Below are 21,372 nucleotides of genomic sequence, written 5' to 3'. Positions count from 1 at the left end.
GCTCTGTAAGTTTGCAGTGTATTTCTTGCCTGTATTTTGATAACCTATGTGGAACAGAGTACCACAGGTCCAAGAGCGGAGGATTCAGCTGAAGGATGCTCACCTCGAGAGAGCCGAGGGAAGGTCGCAATGCAGCACTTGGCATGCACTGAGAAGAGCTTTTAGAGCTGCAGAGCCGCAGCACGAGAGAAGCTGAGTCATCCAACCAAAAGCAACACCCAGCAGCTGCTGCAGGTAGCCTGGGGCACCCCCACCCCCAGCAGAAGGGGAGGGTACAGGAGGGGAGATAACCACAAAGCACGCCACGCCAGGAAGAAAAGCCACCAGAGTGCAAAATGGGGAGCCGGGCACAGCCCGGCTGTGTGTGCTTACATCCAAACAGGTCCAGATAAAGCTCTTCTTCCATCACTCCCATCCCAAATTTTTTGTGTCCCACTGTGTTCTGCAGGGGCTATTAAATAACACAGCAGTGACGTTCCTCTGCACAAGCCCCAGCCTGGCCCTGCAGGTCCTGGCAGCTGTCACACCGCCAACCACAAAGCACTTGTGGCAGCTGCACCTGCCAGGCTGAAAGAGCATTGCCCAGAGGACAGCCTCAGCTGCTGGAAGCCCTCGTTTCTGAGACAGGACATGTCAGCCTACCTTCACCTTCCTTCTGTAAATGAGGCCTGGAATTTGGCAGTGTCATCCTCCTCTCAGTCCCCTGGGAAGCCTGACAGCCAAACCCGTCACGGCCAATTAGTGGTAGAGCTTCAACAGCTTTCACCTGGGGAGCAGAGCCACATGCCCAGCAGCACTGCTTTTGTTTTGTAACAGCTTAATAGCACACAGGTGCATCCTCTGCCAGGTGTGGGAGTGTTCCGTGCAAAAGCTTGTTTGCTTAATTGGGTTTGCACTAAACGGGACTCCGACTGATGCTGCCCTGCTGTAGGTTCCAAACCCTTGTTTTAGATTTCGGTCTAAACCAGCCCTTTACCCTAACCTGTCCACATCTAGCACAGACCCTGAAGCTTCTCCCAGGATGCTGTGGGAGAGGCAGGGTCTGCAGACTGCCAAGTTCTTCTGTTACTTCTGCATCACCTCCTCAGGCTCCCACACCCTCCTGCCTTCCCTCTCCCGAGCAAGAGCCCAGATGTGGCAGCAGCACCTCTGGGGTGGCTCTGCCCCCTGAAGCTCGTCTTCCCTGGCAACGCAGTGCTGGCAACCGGCAGGCAAGACAGGGGCTCACTGCCCTCTTGTCATCCTTTCGTTCCAGCCTCTCTCTGCTTTCAGTTTAAGTGGCCGTGGAGCCATTTCCCTGCAGGAGTCACAGCAGCTCAAAGCAGCCATCGCAGCTGCTTTCAGTGGACCAACTCACGGTGATAACGGGCACAGAACTGGGAGATGGCTGGAGGGAGACTTTCAGAGAGCCCATCCCTAGCCACGAGTGACAAGTGTGCCTTCGAAGAAAGAAAATAATAAATACAAGAAAAAGAAAAGGAGGGAAAGAAACCAAGAGAGGGAGGAAAACATCAAAGCTTTCCCTAAACTCTCCCTGCACTGGAAGGGTGGCAATTACGCCGTTCTCAGCTCCGAGGCTATTTGCAAGGAAAGGATCAGGAGAGCTGGAAGGGTCCTTGAGTGGCCGAGGTCCATCTTTCTCTGTTCAGAGGAAAGGAATACAGGCACAAAACTCCCTGTCACCTGGTAGCAGTTGGAGTCTTGAGACTGTGCCTGCAGAGGGAAGGAAGCAGCTTTGTTCAGATTAAAGAGAGAGGCAGCTCCCTGAGAGCTGCTATCATCTCAAATTAGTGGCTACTGTAAGACATTTGTCTCTACCGGTGCTAGCCCTGCACTAATGAGGTGCAAATGAGATGAGAATCGGGGTGAACCTGTATTAAAAACACCACCTGGTTATTTCCAGCTCTCCCAAGTCCTTTCCTTTACATTCCCCTGGCTGTTTCACACCGCACATTTGTGATTCCCAGTGATGTACATTTACAGACCGGCAAGAGAAAAACTAATGAATTCCATTATTTCCCTTATTTGGGAAGACACTGCGCCTGAGATTCAGCTCCCTCGTTTTATTATGCCTTTTGATCTCCACAGAGTAATCCGTTTCCCCCTTGGCAGAACTCATTCTTCCTAATTTAATACGAATTACGTTTATGCACTTTAGGCAGAATAAGCCTCGTTATTTGCTCTTTCTCACACCCTCCCTTAAAATGAGGCCACGTTCCACCCACCTGTCCCCCGCAGGCAGGTGTGCAGGTAGCGTAACACTGTGACCAGTGCATCTGCTGACACACACGCAGCAAACAGGCAGCTCATAGCAGCAAAACAGGGAGAAGCTTCCTGGCCTCTTTTCCCTGGTGAGACATCGCTCACTGCATCACACAGCCTGTGCTAGGCAGAAAATCCTGTAAATAAATAATTATGGCTTTTGTCAGGTACGTCATGGTCCCATAGGCCCCACTTGGGGCACTGTCATAAAAGAAGTGGCAAATTCCCGTGGCCACATCCTTCTCCAAGATGGCACCCGTAGCTCCGTATGATTTCTGAAAAGATACAAAGAAAACATAGAGGGAAAGTCAGGTATTTATGCTTATTTGTTGGAATTCAAAAAAATCCCGTGATGATTTTGCATTTGTGCTGAATACAGAAAGCAATCCTCCCTTCCCTCATTGACGCCCTCATTACAGTATACCCACGTCATAGAGTCAGAATGGTCTGAGATGAAAGGGGCCTTTAAAGACCATCTGGTCCAAATGCCCCGCAAATTCATCACACCCACAAAAAAGGAACGGGGGACAAATTTCAGATGTGAAGGCTTCCCTCCTTTGTACTCTGGACTCACCAGTTCCTGCAGGAAGAGGTCGTTGGCCACGTGCACTATTCGGTCCACATGGATGATCCCCCCGATGCTGTTCACCTCGATGTCAGACAGGAACGTGAGGACAAGAATGGCTTCCACCAGGAGCTGCCGGTACTCAGGCTGGGGGACGTGGTTCAGCACCGACTCCACATGCACAGCAAACTTGATTTCACACGGGGTCATCTGGCAAGTTAGAGTGGAGGTAGAAAGAAAAACTGACAAATCCAAAAGAGCAGTTCTCCACACAGCCCCCAAGCACTGAACCACAAGCTCCTCTCTTCATGTGGGGGCAGTGACTGAAGTAAACAAAACATCTGTACAGCTTCAGCACTTACAGAAACTTTCTGTCACTGGGCCCTGATCCTGCAAACAGCTGTGCAACTTCCAGAAACTGCTCCAGCCCTGTGACCCATCACACATACATACTTTATCTGCATATGGGACAGCTGATGCTTAGCTAGCAGATTATAATAGAATCCTTCGAGCTGGAAGGGACCTTTAAAGGCCACCTAGTCCAAGTCCCCTGCAATGAGCAGGGACATGTACAGCCACATCAGGTTGCCCAGGGCCTGATCCAGCTTTGCCTTGAAAGTCTCCAGGGATGGGGCATCCACCACATTCCTGGACAACCTGTTCCAGTGCCTCACTACCTTCACTATAAAAGACTTCTTCCTTATATCTAACCTAAATCTACCCACTTGAAGCTTGAAACCATTTCTCCTTGTCCTATCACCACAGACCCTGCTAAAAGAGTCTGTCTCCTTCTTTCCTGTAGCTCCCCTTTAGATACTGAAAGGCCATTATCAGGTCTACTCTCCATCAAAGTCATCTCTTTGCTGTTAATGTGACAGTTTCATGATTCTGCCTTCCAAGCACCACTCTGCTATCTCACGTTAGCTGCAAAACTGAACTTACTGTAGTGACTGGATGTGCTTTAACACCCACACATAGCTCTATTGCTTGCAGAGCAGCCTAACTCTCACTGGCACAGCTGCATGGATGTTGTGTGAAATGCTGTTGCCTTAGGAGATCTGCGCTTATTTAGACTCCTTTAAACAGCAAAATTAGATACTGTCTAAGTCTAACATACCAAAAGTATAAGCCTATTTATTTATACAATAGGAATAAATAAACCCCTCCATTCTGTAAAAAAAGGTTTAAATTTGGCAGAAAATTCCAGCCCTTCTCTTCAGCTGTTACCACCACGCTCAGAAACAAAGGAAGCAAACTGCTGCCAGTGAAGGCACACAGGCAGCAGACACAGCAAAGGGGCAAACCCTCCATAAGCCCACTGCCAGGCCTGACTGGAGGAAAAATTCTTCTTTACAGCCTCCGGTGAAGCTACAGGGATGCTGGAGGAAAGATCACCACTGCAGCCCCCTCCCAGAGTGGCTGTCCTTACAAGGACCCTGCAGCATCAGCCCTGCTCTGCATCTTACAGTGCCAAATCAAACATTCCGTCATATGGTTGAAACATCCCTGGCATTTTACTGTACCTCTCTGGTGGTTGAAGAAGGAAGGACATACCCATCAATGGACAGACCATGGCACTGAAACAAAAGCAGTTTGACAATGAACAGAAATTATAGTTCTTGCAAGTAAATCTGAATGATCCAAGCCAACAGGTAACAGATTTCAGTAAAACAACAACAACAAAACCTGTTAAAACTACCACCTCACCTTTGCTGGCAACTGTCAGAAATGACCTTACACAACACTTACACAGTGCCCTATATTCTCTTCTAGCTACCGAATGGGAGGAAATTCCTCGGGAGAGCCACCAGAGCAAGGAGTAGACAGAAAACGAAAACAAATCAATGAGAACCTTCTGTGGGGCACATAATGCAAAAGCACAACAGGAAACCATGGAATTGAGAACCTTTATTTCTCATTTTTCACTTAAACATTTAGTTTAGAGCATGGGAATTGCACTGCATTACAGTGCCCCTCAGCGGCAGTGAGCACAGCCTGCATTAGGCCAGGAGCGATGTGAAATAGTGGTAAAACACAACTGATCAGCAAAAACTGCACCAGTGTTTTCAGAGAAAAAAACACTTTCAAGCAAACATGTGAAGTTGCGTTAATGAAGCCCTTCTATCTCCTACAGATAAGTTGCTACTATTTACTCCAGTTTCCACTAGTCTTCCAGTTGAAGACCAACTTTAACCATCAACACGTCTGAAACGCCATCTTCCCATGTTACCATAGGCTGCTTTGTTTCCTTACTTCAGTAATTGTCAACCTACCTTCTGAAGAATCTTCCATACTTTCTCATAAAAGCCAACAGGAACTCTGTTAATGGCACCATCAAGCCTTCTTCTGCGCAGCCACTGCCCTTTGCGGTCACCCCAACTAATGTCTCCGCTGGAGCTGGTGGGAGAAGTACTGGAAGGAGATGGTGGAGTACTGCTCCTCTGTAAGAAACATTAAAGCCTCAGTTAGTTGCCTTCTGCCACCACAGGTGCTACTACTTGTGAAGATACTGTACTGCTACAGTGCTAGCTCGGGGCCAGGAGAAAAACCACAGGCCACGGCATCATACAAGGTGATGGAGCAGGACTCATCCCACTCTCCCCTTTCATGACAAACTTCACTTCTCCCATACTTCAGTCATTTCTCAACAAAATAAGCCAGCAGTGCCACGAGGCATAACTGCTCAGTTCAACACAAAGCATGGCTGTTTTAACAAGTACGAGCTGGCTGGCATGCCAGTGTTACTGCTGCACTCAATGGTGGGATTTACCGATAGGTCTGACTCGGACTTCAGGCTGTGTTGTGACAGAGTAAGTGGGTCTGTGATTCCAGCATGGAGAGGTCCTCCATAGAAACCAATCCACTGATATATGCTGATTAAAGACCAACTTTATGCGGTCATACACTTACCATGCCCAACTCTCTGTGAACATCAGCTTTGTTTTTGTTTTCCTTTATTATTATAAGTGATGGTTGGACAAGATGATCTCAGTGTTCCCTTCCAATCTTAATGATTCTATGACTATTTTTCTATTATTTTAACTCTACCAGACTTGAAGAGTAAGTTAGGCAGCAAATCATCTTCAAAGATGTGGCACTGCCACCACACCCTCACTGTTACTGCCATACCAGGATACGTGCAGGCTGTTCATCTTCACTCTCCCAGGCCCTGTGCTATTCTATTGCCTCCCTTGTACCTCTTCGCACATTCATTACTTTCAGCCCAGGAAGGACTTCACTGATGGTCCCTTCTGAAATCCCATGCTTTTATTTTTAGAACTGTGTGAGCAGAGTACTGGGGAAAGTAGGAAATAAGACCAAAAAGTGCATGTTCGCAAGGGACATGCTCAGCGACTCCACAGAGCCAAGCTCCACAAAAAGATCAGTAAGTGAAAACAAAGTCCATTTTTCACTTCTGCTGGTGTCAGTGAGATGTAGGTGGTGTTCCCTTGGTGCCCTCTATTCCTTACTATTACACACGGACTGAGATAACTAGAATCTCCTCCGCTTCATTTTGCAGCACCAGAGGACACAGGAGGGTCAGTGGCAAAGCAGAAATCCATCCACAAACAGTAATTAATTTGACTACTCAGGGAGAGATCTCATTCAAAAACTGTGCACTTTTATCAAATGCAGCCGAATCTTCTCTTCCTGCACTGCTATGTGGGAAGAGAGAGGCTGCAGCAACGTGCTCAGGGGTGCTCTGTAATTGTATTTAGGGCACCTGAGGGCTGTGCCACTGAGGGGAGCACAGAGGTGCACCCTTCACAACCACCAGTTCAGAGCGCACACGTAGCTGCACACAGTCTGTCTCCTGGTGGCAGATTTGGAGTCTCAGAATTTAAATCGCTAAGGTTTCTACTGGTAAAATAGTTAAACAATTATATTCCTTCTTAACAGCAAGAGCTTAAGAGCTACAATTTTCTGCCTCGAAAGAAAATGACTGCCTGAGGAGATGCCTGGGCCTATAACATCCCTGAAATCCCTGCCTCAGCACTCTAAAACTATGCTGGTCATCATCAGCCAGAGACTGTCAGCATAAATGCTATGTTACTTTTAAATAACCATGACACCTGTAATATATAATCAGGTAGCTAAATCTGTGACAGTGCTTTAACTGCTACAGCTGTTTACTATTAGGAAGAGCTAAGTGGATCTAAATGTGAGACTGAGCTATTAAAAGATTACTAATGAGAACAGGCTCGCAGTGAGGATGAACTAAACAAAGAGGGTTTGAAAGAAGCTTTCACAGAGGAGAAGCAGCAGGAGGCCTTTAGAGCCAAGGTCCCTGCACACGTGTACAAAGACATACACAGACACGCATAGGGTGAAGAGCAGGTACAGAACTGCAGATGTCGTTTTACCCTGGAAGCGAACATGCTGCTGGACACGGAGTGGCCCTCATGAAAGAACTACAAAACAAAAACAGACACCAGCAGGTCAGACAGTCACGACAACAGGACACAAACAAGGTTACGTAACCCATGTGCGCAAAGGCAAGGAGCGTGGAATAAACTCAGGTGCTCAGAAGAAAGCCATGACAGCCTCTGGTTATGTGCTCAGACACAGGCAAAGGCTGGGTTTACAGATTCCAGAAGCACCTGCAGCAAATGAGAGAGCCGCAGATGCTCAACGCACGAGCTCTGTCTGCTGCAAGTGCTCAATATGTTCCCCCTGATACAAAGTTGGTTGTCCTCCCTCCAACCACGACGACACTAAGATGGTATTTCACAAATTATTTAGAGAGTGTAGTGAGAAGTGGTGTGAAGCAACAAGCGTTGATCGGTGAGGGGAAATAAAAGCAGAACATCCAACTCTTCTACTGTGCAAAAAAAAATATGCATCCATCCAATGCAAAAGCAGTGCAATAAGGTACCTTTACAGCTTTGACAAACTTCACAGGGTTTCAGCTCAGGTGCACACCTGTATTTAAGATTTAACGTTGCTGCCTAGTGCCCAGTCCCTGTTCCTGCTGGGAAAGGCAGTGAGGTTGGACACCCCCAGTAGGCTGCTGGACTAACAGCCACGCCCAAATGGAGCTACCAAGGTCACCCAGAGTCTGCACTTAGCACCCTGCAGCAGCTTCACAGGCACTGCTGCACCACAGGAGGGGACAAGGCAGGCTCGACTGCAGCAACACCAAGGCACCAGAGTGGCTCAAACACAGTGACCAGATCTCACAAGGCACAGAACACATTTCACCCACACCTCGCCTTCCCTGATTGATCATATCACAGAAAGAATTAGGAACTGATCCTTACGTCAGTATAAAATGCTTTGTGTCAAGGATCATACAGAAGTGCCCCTCCTCTCCAAAAGCTCATTCAGCATATTTGTCTCATACGAAGGAGAACACCACATACTTTCCTAGAAACTTACACAAATGGCCTCAGAGTAAATGCTCTCACTTGTTAAGCTCTCAGCAGAAAGCATGCTTTCGAAATAGGTCTCTAACATAAAACACATGATTCCCATCAATGTCTTTTACCTGATCACTACCTTCCTATTTTCCCAGAGCAAAATCACTAACAGAAACTCACACAAAAAGAGAAATAAAAATCAGCTGCAATAAAACCATCAGTCATACTCATCCAGAACACTTCGTGTCTTCTATCATTTCTCTCATTATGCCCAGTTGCTGTGTAATTGAGGATACTGAACTTAGATTGCTTCTAGAATACAGTTCTCCATTCTTGAAGAAACAAAACAGGAAAACAAAAGCCACTAAGATTTCTTTTCCAGGTGTACCTTTCCAGAAGGCACACAGATTACATTAAAAACTTACGCAGAGTACAGGAATGAAAACCACCTGTGTGAAATCTTTGTGCAGCTGACTTTTCTTTAGCTAAAGATGATAGAAAATTGTTTAAAAGTTGATGCCATAAATGCACTAGACTTTGCTCAAGTTCCAATATTCAGTACACAAAACAAGAACAAAGGGGGTACATTTTTGGAAGAAGCATTACCTTCCTGCCTTCTATTAGCTTTCAACCAAAGGGTAACTGGAAATTTCTGTGATCTACCAAGATTGTATTTATTTGGCATTAAAAACAACTTCCTGAAAGGAAGACAAAACTCTGATAAAACACCATGCCAGAACAGCTACACTTTCTGATAAGCACTGACAGAAAACCCTCACCTGTTTCATCTCGCTCTTCAATTTAGTAATACCACTTCTTTCTGTTTTCGTTGCTCCAGAATGCCCCATTTCATGAATAGAAATTGCAGGGCTAGATGAAGAAGAATCCATAGGACGTACTAAAAGAAGCAAATGGACATTTAAGAAATTACACTGGCAGGAAAAGAGACAAAATTGTGTCTAGAAGTTACAGATAAAAGCATATCCCTTCACATGCGTTCAGTGCTTTTTTTGACAGCATGCTTTCAAATTACATCAGTAATTTAAACCTGATTGCATCAATTCAGAGGCAGAGAGCCACAACTGGATGTTTGGGCTTGACCTTCCGAGACACGGAACAATCAGAGCTTCAAAAGACATCAGAGTTGCACTAAGTATGTGAGGATTTAAGGCACAGCTAAAGTGTCAGCTGGAAATACTGGAGATCACAGACACACTCATGGAAGGCAAAATGGACATGTCCTTTTCATGGTCTTCCTTCTGGTCACATTAAATTTCTTCATTTTAAAAGTCTGCTTTGATACAACCTTACTCCCATGTAGGACATTTTCTATCCTATGTGGTTTTTTATCCCGCAGCAGATATATGCAATATATCTGTTCAGTACACTACCTGTACTTCTATTTTACATCCATAGATGGTGGGTTCCTACTTACTAGACAATCTAAATTTACAACTCCCATTTAACATACACCCAAATGGATAACTTACGGCTTCTTTCCACACCAAACTCTTTTCCACTGAGAATATGGTGTAGGAGATTTTTCATATCAAAAGGGCTGAGATTCATCAAACTCTCTGAAGCTTCTTCACCTAGTTTAAATAACAAAACAAATAAAATAAAAAAACCCACAAAAACAAATCAAAGCCACACACGGAAATAAAAATCAAAAACAACTATAGGACGCTTTATGGATGGCTTTCCTAACTAAGCTGCTGACTGAATGAAATTCCATCACATTTACTTTTGTAGATAATGCTTCCTCTAGAAAAAAAAATTAATATGTAGGGTCATTTCAAAGAAAATACATTTCAAGACTAAACAACGCCAAATGGAGATGATGGTGTTTGCATTATTGGGCAGCCCATCACAGCTTGTGTGATATCTCACCAAAGCTGATGATGAGAAAGCAGATGCTCCTTCACAGAGCAGGTCACTTGAAAAGGCACTACAGCCATCTCCCACAAGCAGATCTTACTTAGATCTAAATTACAGAGCCAGAGTTATTCCGTAAAGAACTGCATGGAAATGGCAGGCTTGTGGTGTTTTATCCAATCAAAGGATGATGCTTCCAAGTGTGAGAAAAAGCACATACATACACATGAGCACAGGAGTGCACAGACAAGTTTCCCATAGGAGAACATGGAAAAAGCAGCAGTGAAGCTGAGGGTGGCATACAAAGAAATAACAAAAGGGATCATGGGAAAAAGAGGCTTTGCACTGTGAACGTAGCAGTTTCTGGTACTCAGCTTCAGCTCTGGGGGGAACAGGGCTGTCTGAATGTTCCTAATGGAGAAACAAAATTATCCTAGAAAATTACTTGGCTCCATTACCAACTTCTCCTAAAGGACAAACACTTCCCCAGAGGTAGGCAGCCACTGAGTGCGGTCAAAGACATCAGCAGTGCCCATAGTGAGGCCTGTCTAAAATAAGCTTCCCTCGAGTCTTCCCCCTTGGGGTGTGCTAACACATTACGAACAACGATGAGCTGAGCCACAAAACTATGGTCCAGATCATGCTCCTAAGCATTGGCATTTGAGACTACACATTCATCACATTAACTTCATTGCTTCTGATGACTGTTTCTTCTTGAAACAGTCTGACCAATTTAAATTCCTCTGATGTGGAAAGTTCTTCAATGGTTTTTCAGATACCAGCTCGGTCATGATTTCTCCTCCCTACACACAGTATTTTCACCTGTACAACTTGTTAGTGTCTTAATTTTGCTTTTTCGCAGTGCATATGCAACACCTGGGGGTCTTACAAGGTAAGTATTTTTACTGACCTCCTGGTGTAAGTAAAGATAGCATATCACTAGCTGAAATCTAAATAGCAAACATTTTTCAACCATGTACAATCCAAGGGAAAAGGATGACCTACAGGACAGAACTTATGCTGAATAAAACCCACAAGAATGCTGAACAATCAAGGCTCAAACATTCTGAAGATACCTAGTGCCCTAGTTCTCATTGAAATTAGTCCCTAAATACATACGCATGCGATTTCATGATCTGCACCTCAAGAACTGAAAGCCAGGCTGTTCAAGTACTCAACATCTACTTCAGACTGACAGAGTGCAGGGAGGCAGGAATCTTTCATTAAGCCAAACAGAGACATTATTTTCAGTTTCTAACTGTGTATGTAAATGAAGAAGTTTACAAAAGAATATAACACAAATGAAAAATCAGTGACTGAGGTGAAGCAGAAATAAATCCAGAAGTATCTCCCACAATAAAACTATTCTTACCTGAGCATTTCAGACTCCTAGCCAGCTCAGTGGCCATCACCTGAATTATCAGACCAATGCGGAGCCTGAGCATCTCCATGAAAAGATTAGGCTGCGATCGGACATACATTGCCAGGTACATAATTATTTCCTGTAAGAACAAATTCAGAAAAGCTCCCGTTCAGCGTGGGTCATCCTAGCTTTCCCAGTCTCAGAAGAACACTGGCATTACACTGAGCACAGCTTAAAGAACCATTTTTTTCACACGCTCTGTACCTGTGTCAGGACAGCAATACTGATGTCTTGGCCACTGGCTTCATAAATAAGATCTGTGAGCTCCTCAGGTGGCAGAGGGCTGTAAGAGGGCAAACTACAGTTAGCAGTAAGTCCAGCATTAGCTGTCAGCATCTTGAACATGTGCTAAAACATGTCACCCAGAAACATCTTTGCACCAGAGGCTTTTCTGCCTTGGAGGCTGCAATTCTTTCTGAATTTGAAAAATAAAGCAAGGTGAGAGCAGCAGAATGGTACCAGCAGGAAGCTGAAAGGCAGTCTGCTTCTACAGCTGAGATGAAGCTTCAACTTACGTGGTAATGATTTTCTCGCGGGGTTCCGGTGGCAGCCCCACTGTAAGCTGCTTGTGGTGTGACAGGAGGTCTGTGCATGCCTATTGCAACACAACAAAGCAAGAGGTTTTTCTCTGAGACATGCAAGAGTGACACAGCTTTTAACTCCAGAAAACGAAGTATTTATTTAGCAATTTCTAAGCGCATTTCTATTAATTACTAGATATGCAGATCCAGCAGAATGCTGTTACCCAGTTGCCAAATATGCCCTGAGTTTAACAGGACTACAAGAGTTTGCCCAGGCTGAAAGCCTGCTTCCTCATGCTGAAATCAGCAGCAGAATTATTATTCTCCCTAGTGGGACTGGCAGACCAATAAAGGACCTTATCATAAGATAAATATTTCATTTTTATTTAGGACAAAAAAAATTATTAATGGAAAGCTTGGCAGTATTAGCAAAAAAAATCCTGTACACCAGTATTCCTCCAGTACCAGCATTTTAATCTTTTATATGTACTTTCTACAAAAGTGAGTGCTTAATTTACCTGATTCATTATTCTGAATCAAAGACCTCACTGAGCAATGTTCTTCATATTTTTCTATGAGCCTGCTCTCCTTCCTTTAATGTGCAACAAAACTACATATCACCTCTACTCTCATCCTCTTCAGTTCTTAGTCAATAGCTTTGCAATTTAATGTACATGGGTTTTTATGAGCATGCACTGCTTTTCCATGTCTTGAGGATGGAAAAGGTACTTAACGAGGTATCATGCAGAGCGACTATTGCAAATCGCTCCCTGCAAATACAACTGTCAGTAGAACAGGCCATTCTAGGTATGACTATCAAAGCTTTGAAAATGGCCAGAAGTTAAGAGAAAGAGTTCTTTGGAAATATGCAGAGTTAAGTACTTAAAAAAAAAAAATCCTTAAAACAGCAGAGTAAATAGTCCTGTAACGTTCCAAATGAAATCTGTACCCTTACAGTGGATATTTCTTGTTAACCTTCAGTAGGGTCAGATATCATAATGTCTCTGTACATCCACTGCCACTCACACTACAGACTGCCTGCCTAATGGGACAGAAATCACTGCAACAAGGTTTTTGCACAATCTCTAGCACTAAGATAGACTGGTGCTCCAAGTGTTCACGTTACCACAAGAGCAATAAGCAATTAACAATGACCACTACAGCTTTCAATGCACATAATTAAGCTGCTCGGATAAACAGAGATTAAATGAGGCCTTCACAGTCTCTTACAGATTGACATTCTCATTCCGCTGTAACCTCAGCACACTTCTCAGTATAGACGAAAGAGGTTGTAATAAGATTTCAGATCAGGAAAGCATGTTTACTGACAAATGTTGCACTAGGTTTGTTGTGAAGTAAGACAACTTCACAAGGGCAAGCCCAACCCTCACTGGCACTTGTGCCTCACATTGGTAGTACTGTTTTGAGGCAGGAATCTGAACCAGCGCTATTTTTATCTCATACCTCTGCCAGGACTTCCACTCTCTTTTTAAGAATACCAGAAATATAACGGATTAAGCCCCACTCTTGATTGAGGCCCGCCTTCCTGTAGAGCTCATTGAGCAGACAATGAACAGTGACTCCATATTGTCCATTCAGCTGTGTATCCCAATCAGGGCCTCTGCGGGAAAACAGAAGATCATTTCCATTAGATCAAACAAGTAGATTTCTAAGGGGTCTTTGAGGAAGAGACAGAAAGAGAAAGTAAAAAACAACGCCATACTGCTTAGTCTTAACACACAATGAGCAACCAGACTTTGAATTGCTTATTTGTGTGACGGTCATTTGGGTGAAGTGAATGGGGCATGGGGATCTTCACCAGTGATCAGCTACACATGGGCAAAAACCTCTTCATAACAGCAACTCTCATATTAACTCACTTGGCCATAAGCCTGTGACTACAAAGCAACCATCCAGGGGATTTCCCATTTGGCTTTAAGTTCAGCACTAGGAAGGTGGTTGAAAGAATGGAAGAATGCTCCATATGTTGCTCTTTAAGAGTGAAATTCAGCACTTTTTTTTCAGTACTAATAAAGACAGTACCTACTTTCTCAGACGCTTCAGGGACCTCTATGAGTTTTTCACCCTGCCTCATTCTTAGCTACTAACTAGACTTTCACACTGCTTGTGTCATTATTGATGAATCAATGGAGTCTTCCATTCCTCTTCCAGTTTTGAAATTCACTGTATTATGGCAAAAAGGTGCTTCTAGTTGACAGTGGCTCGAAGCACCACATGATGATATTTCAGCTCCTGTTCGAGGGACAGAGTTCACCAAAGCCCAGCAGAGATTCCAGTGGTGAAACAGTTCCAGAAAGTAAACTAAGGGTGTTACATGCAGTCAAACAAACCAAAAAAAAAGAGGTAATTTTTCAGGATCTCCTTTACTTTTTAAGAGAGACTACTAAAAATTTTGCTTAGGAAAACAGAAAGATCAAAGAGGAGGCCCTCACAGGAGAAAGACTAAGATAAACAATAATACAATCTCTGTAGTATTAAGGAAGACCATCTGTGATCAGTAAATGCTTTTCTTTGCAACATAAACCAACTTTTTACCAGATTCCAACTGTATAAGGAAAAAATGCCAGTTAGGACACTCTAGAAGAAGATTCTGTTGATCTGTGTTTGAATTTTGCTCAAATCCATTTAATGAGCAGTTTTTTTTACTAACCCCAGCAGCTTGAGTTGTTTCCAGAAACATTTTGAAGGACATCAAGTTTTAGTCAACTATGCACTTAAGCATGGAAGGATTAGAGGAAAAAATAGTGAGTACTCATTAAAACTTCATCTGTGCTTTAGTTAGAAAATGACAAAATTAAGTATCCCTCTGCTTCCACTTTGGCAAAATTGTGTTTCAATTAACTTGGAAATTTTGCATTTTGAATGCAAATTCTTTATGTAGTCAAGCTACCTGAAAATGTTGCTGATAAAGCACAAAACATTTTAACCTCCCCCCTGAAAAAACAATCCTGAACAGTGACAACCTTTTGCACAACAACAATGAATTAGCTGTGACCGAGCTCAAGGGGCTGAAGTCTATACTCAGACAACTCACTTTAGTATATGCAAGATATATAAGATATCTGCTTGATCATGGAGCGTTGGGCATTCCTTCAGCTGCTCAACAAGCTTCCTGCAATCCAAATCACCATGAGCATCTTTAGCTAAGTTCAAAACCTTTTCATGATCCTGATAACAAAGAGGGATGAAAATCAATAATAGACCTTGACAAAAGGAGCAGATTAAGTTTGTAGCTCCCCATTAAAGAACACAACAGACATGCAACACAACTCTGCGCTTGAAATATAGGCAAATCATGTAGTTTTCCTTAGACTACTACAGACATGAAGTCTGATCCCCAGAAACACAACACACAGAATGGACTTTCTGTCTCTAGATTTGGTTTAGTCGACCAGGAAAGCTATTTTTGGGGAAAAAAAAATTCTCATAGAAGTAAACAAAATTATTTGTATACTTTTCCTGTTATATGTTGCTATTTGCAATGAAATAAAGCAATGAAAAAAACACTTTTTGTTGAAAACATTTAGAGGATGTTTTTTTTTTTGTCCTGTCTCTTATCTGTATAATTGTGATGCTTTAGTTATGCAGATGTTGCCATCATAAATCTTACAAGGCTTTGGAACTAGTATGTTAACTAGTCAGGTGATGCAACACTGCAGTGACTTCTTAGATGAGAACAAGTTTTATTTAACAAGCTATTCAGCTATTTGTATGGTCTCGAAATACCGCCTCCATGGACAAAGCCTATAGAACAGAATCTTCTATCAGGTTGGATACAACCTCATGTCACCACCCTCAGCAGGCAGTCACACACACTAGGACAGAATACTCAGCCCAGCAAAAAACAACCACTCCCTACCCACTGCCCCAAGCAGATGGCTTTGCTGTCAAGGTAACAAAATGAGAACTAGCATATGGTTTGGCTGGAAACCAGAGGGACTCAAAATACTGAGTCCTAAAAACACAAACAACATAAAAAAAATCCCACTGTTTACCTTTGTCTCAAGGGAAAGGGGAATATCAACGAGATTCAAAGACTTCCGATGTGTGTTCAGAACTTTAGTTGGAAGAGACATAGAAACAGCTGGAAATCAAAGCCAACAAGAACACTTAAAAAACACCTGTTGCAGTAACACAGAAAAGCAAAACCCCAATATGAAACAAGTGTACCATGAAAAACAACAGAAATACCTCTGAAAGTCAAGTTAACTTAGGTAACGCTTCCAAGATGTTGTGTGTGGAACTCAAGAGACAAGCTCACACTTTGAATTTTTCCTTCCTGCAGACTTGCTCCAAGAGCTTTTGAAATTAGCACATCAAAGGCTGAGGCTCAACACGCTGAACTGATACCTCTTATGACAGTCCATGCCTCGCGTGTCCTACAAATGAATGACCTGATCCTGACAAGTATTTTAGATGTTTTTTGCAGTAAACATGCTAAAACATGTCTAGCATATGGAGAAAATGGTCTAATTGAAAAAATGCTGTAATTAAAGTGATAAATGTGAATGCAGGCTCATGCTCTGTTACCTTCATACGTCAAATTTAACAGAAGATCACATGATTCTGCAGCATATGAAAGACAGGAGAAAAGACTAAAGTTTGAAGATTTATTAATATCCACTGAAGTTAAGAGAAGCCTTCTCTTAACCAGGATACTGGATACTACATATCTACATGGAAAACACTGTAAGTGTCGGAATCTATTTACAAACTCAGTCAAAGCATTATTCGTGTGAAAGTCCTCCAATCAGTTTAATACAGCATTATTAGGAATACTACCTTCCCTCTCAACTCCATTTACTCATATAGATTCAGAGTACACACGTGCATACTGATGTTTCGTGCCACTGAAACAATTCATTTCACAACTTCATTGGATTAAGAAATTATATCATTTGTCTGTCTTTGTACAAAAAATAATTAACTGACTCTTGTTCTAAAATTCTGTCCAATCACCTAGTTTCCATAACATTAGCTTTGATTCACTTATTTATACATACACCACGATATGGGATACTGTGGAAACTACAGCAACAACTTCAGACTTACTTCTTGACAGCTACAACACACTTGTGTTACTAACTTTCTTCAAATAATAGAATTTGAAAATAATTGAACTTATCCCTCTTAACACTCGTGGCAAATAATAGAGAGAAATACCTGGAATCTCCAAACCCTTTGCCTTGGCCATTATTGACAGTATCTCTTGTGTGGAATGGTTTGCACTGAATACAAGTGGTTGATGAGCAGTCTTTGAAGTTGGAGGCAGATATGACTTCAGTGCTGTACTCTGCAGGATATCATTTATATACTGATCCAGCTCATCCTGGCTTTCTAGTGAGACATACATAAAAGAAAAGGAGTATTAAATGTAAGAAAACCTATAAAATACCAGTGCTTACTTTTTTCACACACATCACTCTATTCTTGTTCATATAGAGGAGCACAAAAAAATTTTATGCTTTTTAAGCTTTTTTTTTTTTTTTTTTAAAGACTTTTAAACAGTTTAGAAACTGTTTTTCCCTTTGAAAGAGATCAAAAGAATTTTTCTCTTTTTGGTAGTCTCAAGATCAGCTCTTGTGCATGGGTTTGTCTATGACTCCTCACACTCTCTACTCCCTCTAGCATCTTCCACACACGTCCAGCATCTTCTACACACCTCCCACCTGCTGATTCTCAGACTCAGCTTTACCACAGCAGTTACTGGTCAATGCCATATCAAGAATGTAGGAAGAATTCACAGAAATTCCTCCAAACTAAGTCATGCACATACCATCCTCGGGCTGATGTATGAGAAACCTGAATAACTATCAACTGTGCATACATTAGATTTTGTACTGTAGGTAACCCCAGACTCTACTGACAGAATATAACAGAGAAAAAAGATAAAGTGAAAAATCTACTACCTTTTTCACAGAAATCTGCTGGGTAGCCTCCATATTCACTGTCAGGGCTACAGCGGCCTTCCTGAGAGTCATCAAATAGTTTTAGATCGCAGTCTGGATCCAGGAAGCTCAGATGCGTATGAAAAGATGTGGTAAGAAATTCTGACAGCTTGCCTATCTTCACCCTGAAAACAGGAAAGTATGCCAGAGGGAGGGAGCTAACATACACCGTTTTGATACAGGCTATGCTCACCAAGCTTTCAACAGCTCCAAAATCTATGAGAACTAGCAGTCAAATCTACCTTTAGCAACTATGGAGAAGTGAATAACCAATGTGGAGAAAATAAATGCAAAAAAAAAATAGTTGCAGATCCTGCAGAGTACTGCTCTATCTATTAACTACACTTAACTGTGTTATGGCAACGCTCAAAACACCCTCAGACTCCTCTCTGCAGGAATGTTCTACAGACACTCAGCTCCCAGTCTGTAACTATCTGACATTACTCTGTCTCAACAGTAGAATCATTTTTTTCCACATTAAATTTCAAGCTGCTGTTGACCCAATGCTCTAATCTATCTAAACCCCTCAAAAAGAGTCTAGATAGATCAGAGCATTGATTAGAGCATTTAGATGCCTCCAGAGAGTCAATAGAATCTCCCGGTTATGTATTATCAGAAGATTTGATATGGATGCATCCAACTCTTACATCCACATCACCAATAAAAACATTGACAGGATTGTCCATAGACTGGAGCCCTGGGGAACACTATTAGAGACTGGCCACCATCCAGATGCAGCCCTATTCACTACAGCCCTTTGAGCTCTGCCACTCAGCCAGTTTATCACCCAGCACGATGTGAACCTGTTCATCTCACAGTTAGACAATCTGTTGAGAATGATACTGAGAGGATCAGTATTAGATGTCTTCCTAAAATAAAAAAAATAAAAAATACCCACTGTCTTCCCTTCATCCACTAGCATAGATAGCATGTCATCTTACCATAGAAGGATACCAAATTAGTGAGACAGGACTTTTCCCCTGAATCAACGATAGCGGGTGTGATGGCTGTTGCTATTCTTTAATTGCCTTTCAATAGCACCTAGGCTAGTCTTCTCCGTAATTTTTCCAGGTACTGAAGTTAAACTAACAGGTCTACAATTTCCATGGTCTTATATCTTCTTTTAAATTTACATAATCTTGGCCAGTTTCCAGTCACCAGGGACCTCCCCAGACTCCCATGAACTTTGGAAGAGAATTGAGAGGGGTCCTGCTATAACATCCACTAACTCCCTCTGTACTCAGACACGAGTCCCACCAGGCCCAATAGACTTATAAACACTCAACTCATACAATCAGTTCCTTAAACTTTGGTGTCAACAAATGGAAAGTCTCTGCTCCCCAAGTCATGGTCCTCCAACTTGCAGGGCAGGGCAACTCAAGGCCTTCAATTAAGATTGACAACTGAGACAAAAAAAAAAAAAAAAAGGCATTAAATGCCTTTGCCTTTTTACCATCTATTAATGGCAGTCAGAGGTGTTACATCTCCCCAGAGACTGATCCTTCCCATTGCATCTAAGGTCTGGCTATCATCTGACTGCCACATAATAATTTAAGCTGAAACTGCTCTCTCTATAGAGCTCCAGCACAAGATCTATCACTATCACAAGTTAAAGTGTGAGACTTGTGTATTATTTAATTAAAAAAAATCATAGAACCATTTAAGGGTTACAGCAATACCTTGCACCACCGAAATAACCATCCTCTAATTTTCGTATAGTGGCAAGAACTGCTGGATGAATGTCAGTACCATCATCAACTGAAAAAGAACAATGGAAGAGTTTATATCTTACTAACATTCTTAAATAATCTCATCAAATACCAAATTTAAAACAGACCCTGCAAGTGCTATCAATACTAGTTTATTCAAAAAAACCTCAGAACAAAATCAGATCAACTCCAAGCCCTTCCACTCATGATAAATTCCAAAAGGACTACTATCAAATTTATTTGGACAGAATCAGTATGGAAATAATGAGAAGATGCAGGGATATTAAGGAGGAATAAAAGAAAATGAAGTATTAACCTGTCATCAAAGTTCAGCAGAGTTGAAAAAGTTAAACTGCACTTTTGATGTTAAAACTCAGATGTTAAAACAGTCACACCATCTGTCTCCTCTCAAACCTACCCACATCCTACTCCCCCACAACAATCTACTGTGCTTGATATAGAGAAAATCAACTTTACCAAGCATTGTGTGGGTGATGGGAAACGTCAGAGTTGGTCTCCCTGTCATCCTCCAACAAGAAGTGAGGTAAGCCAGCTCTATCTTGAGCATCTCCACAATCATCTGATTGTCTAGAGCCAGATAGAAGTGATGCTGGTCAGTAAACTAGAGAACAGAGAAATATGGCATATAAGTGGTTGTCAGTGCTCTCTGTAATTTTTCTCATGTCTTCTCTTAAATCATTCACAAAAGCCACATGAACTATTCTAGACCACAGCACAGATTATGTGAATTAACCTAACAAGGCATGTCACTAGGAAAAAAAGAATTCATGTGTCTGCAGAAGGTGCATTTCCTTACATTTATAGGCTTACAGTGAAAAAAGTAAGCTGTACAAGCAGAAAATAGATGATAACCCCCATGAAGGAGAATTTTCCCAGTGATGAATTACAGTAGTCTATTATCTGAAAGACTAAAGTAGCCTAAATGTGCAAGGAAAAATCAACAGCAGCAACATAAACAATAAGCAGGCCTAAATGCATGCTAAGGACCAGGAACTAATAACTGTATGTCTCTTAGAAACACTCTGAAAGACAAGCAGAAAAGGAACATCTGACAGATGCTGTGAAAAAAGGTACATTTGATGTACAGTGGTAAAAGGTGGCATTCTCACTACAAAGGAAGGTCAAGAGCCACAACAAGAAACTATTATGACCATGTAATCAGAAATGGAAATTTTAAAAAGCTGGAAAAACAATGAGAAGTGTGTCAAATCAGCTACAACAAATGTTAAAAGCACGCAAGCATTAGTGAAGGGTGGAAGAGGAAAAAGGCTGGAATGTAAAATAAGACGCATTATGGACAAGGAGAAAACACTCTGTAAACACATCAGAGGTAAATGGAAAACACAGAACCTGTAGATCTTTTAATGAAGAGAGGAAGAGGACAGGAAGAGAGGACACAGATTAGCTGAATCATTCAGCACCCCCCTTTACTGACAGATGAAAAGTAGTAAATAATGATCAGTAACACTGCTTTTAAAACAGTGACAGGAGTTCATCCTGGGGTTGGAAAGAAAACGTTAAATATCATGTAAATTCAAGCTGGTAGAGTATAAAGAAACTCATTAAGACAACTTAAGGAAGCAGCCAAAATAATTTCTGAACCACCAGCAGTTAGGTTTAAGAACTCAGGGAGAACAAGTCTAGAAATTCAGAAAGAAGCAAATATA

General features: G+C 42.3%; 1 protein-coding gene across 4 annotated transcripts in view; it reads right to left on the bottom strand.

The window, feature by feature from the left end:
- Nucleotides 1-2,048: 2,048 nt before the first annotated feature.
- The window catches only part of PHKA2 (phosphorylase kinase regulatory subunit alpha 2), a 37,046-nt gene continuing 17,722 nt past the window's right edge, over nt 2,049-21,372 (bottom strand). For 2 of the 4 annotated variants that reach the window (XM_004934687.5, XM_040647938.2), the window contains 17 exons: nt 20,162-20,306; nt 19,655-19,733; nt 17,937-18,100; nt 17,191-17,364; nt 16,023-16,111; nt 15,062-15,195; nt 13,471-13,627; nt 12,001-12,080; nt 11,690-11,768; nt 11,435-11,564; nt 9,678-9,779; nt 8,967-9,085; nt 7,192-7,239; nt 5,101-5,268; nt 4,351-4,404; nt 2,837-3,037; nt 2,049-2,537 (listed from right to left, as the gene is read on the bottom strand). In XM_004934687.5, the coding sequence (XP_004934744.2) occupies nt 2,364-2,537; nt 2,837-3,037; nt 4,351-4,404; nt 5,101-5,268; nt 7,192-7,239; nt 8,967-9,085; nt 9,678-9,779; nt 11,435-11,564; nt 11,690-11,768; nt 12,001-12,080; nt 13,471-13,627; nt 15,062-15,195; nt 16,023-16,111; nt 17,191-17,364; nt 17,937-18,100; nt 19,655-19,733; nt 20,162-20,306 (2,097 nt within the window). In that variant the 3' untranslated portion in view covers nt 2,049-2,363. The remainder of the gene's footprint in view (nt 2,538-2,836; nt 3,038-4,350; nt 4,405-5,100; nt 5,269-7,191; nt 7,240-8,966; nt 9,086-9,677; nt 9,780-11,434; nt 11,565-11,689; nt 11,769-12,000; nt 12,081-13,470; nt 13,628-15,061; nt 15,196-16,022; nt 16,112-17,190; nt 17,365-17,936; nt 18,101-19,654; nt 19,734-20,161; nt 20,307-21,372) is intronic. The other 2 variants (XM_416811.8, XM_040647939.2) reach the window with 1 other exon arrangement.

This window comes from Gallus gallus, chromosome 1, assembly GCF_016699485.2.
Source record: "Gallus gallus isolate bGalGal1 chromosome 1, bGalGal1.mat.broiler.GRCg7b, whole genome shotgun sequence".
Classification (NCBI taxonomy): Eukaryota; Metazoa; Chordata; class Aves; order Galliformes; family Phasianidae; genus Gallus; species Gallus gallus.
The sequence above is the reverse complement of the archived record's forward strand: the minus strand, read 5'-3'. Positions and strand labels throughout refer to the sequence as shown.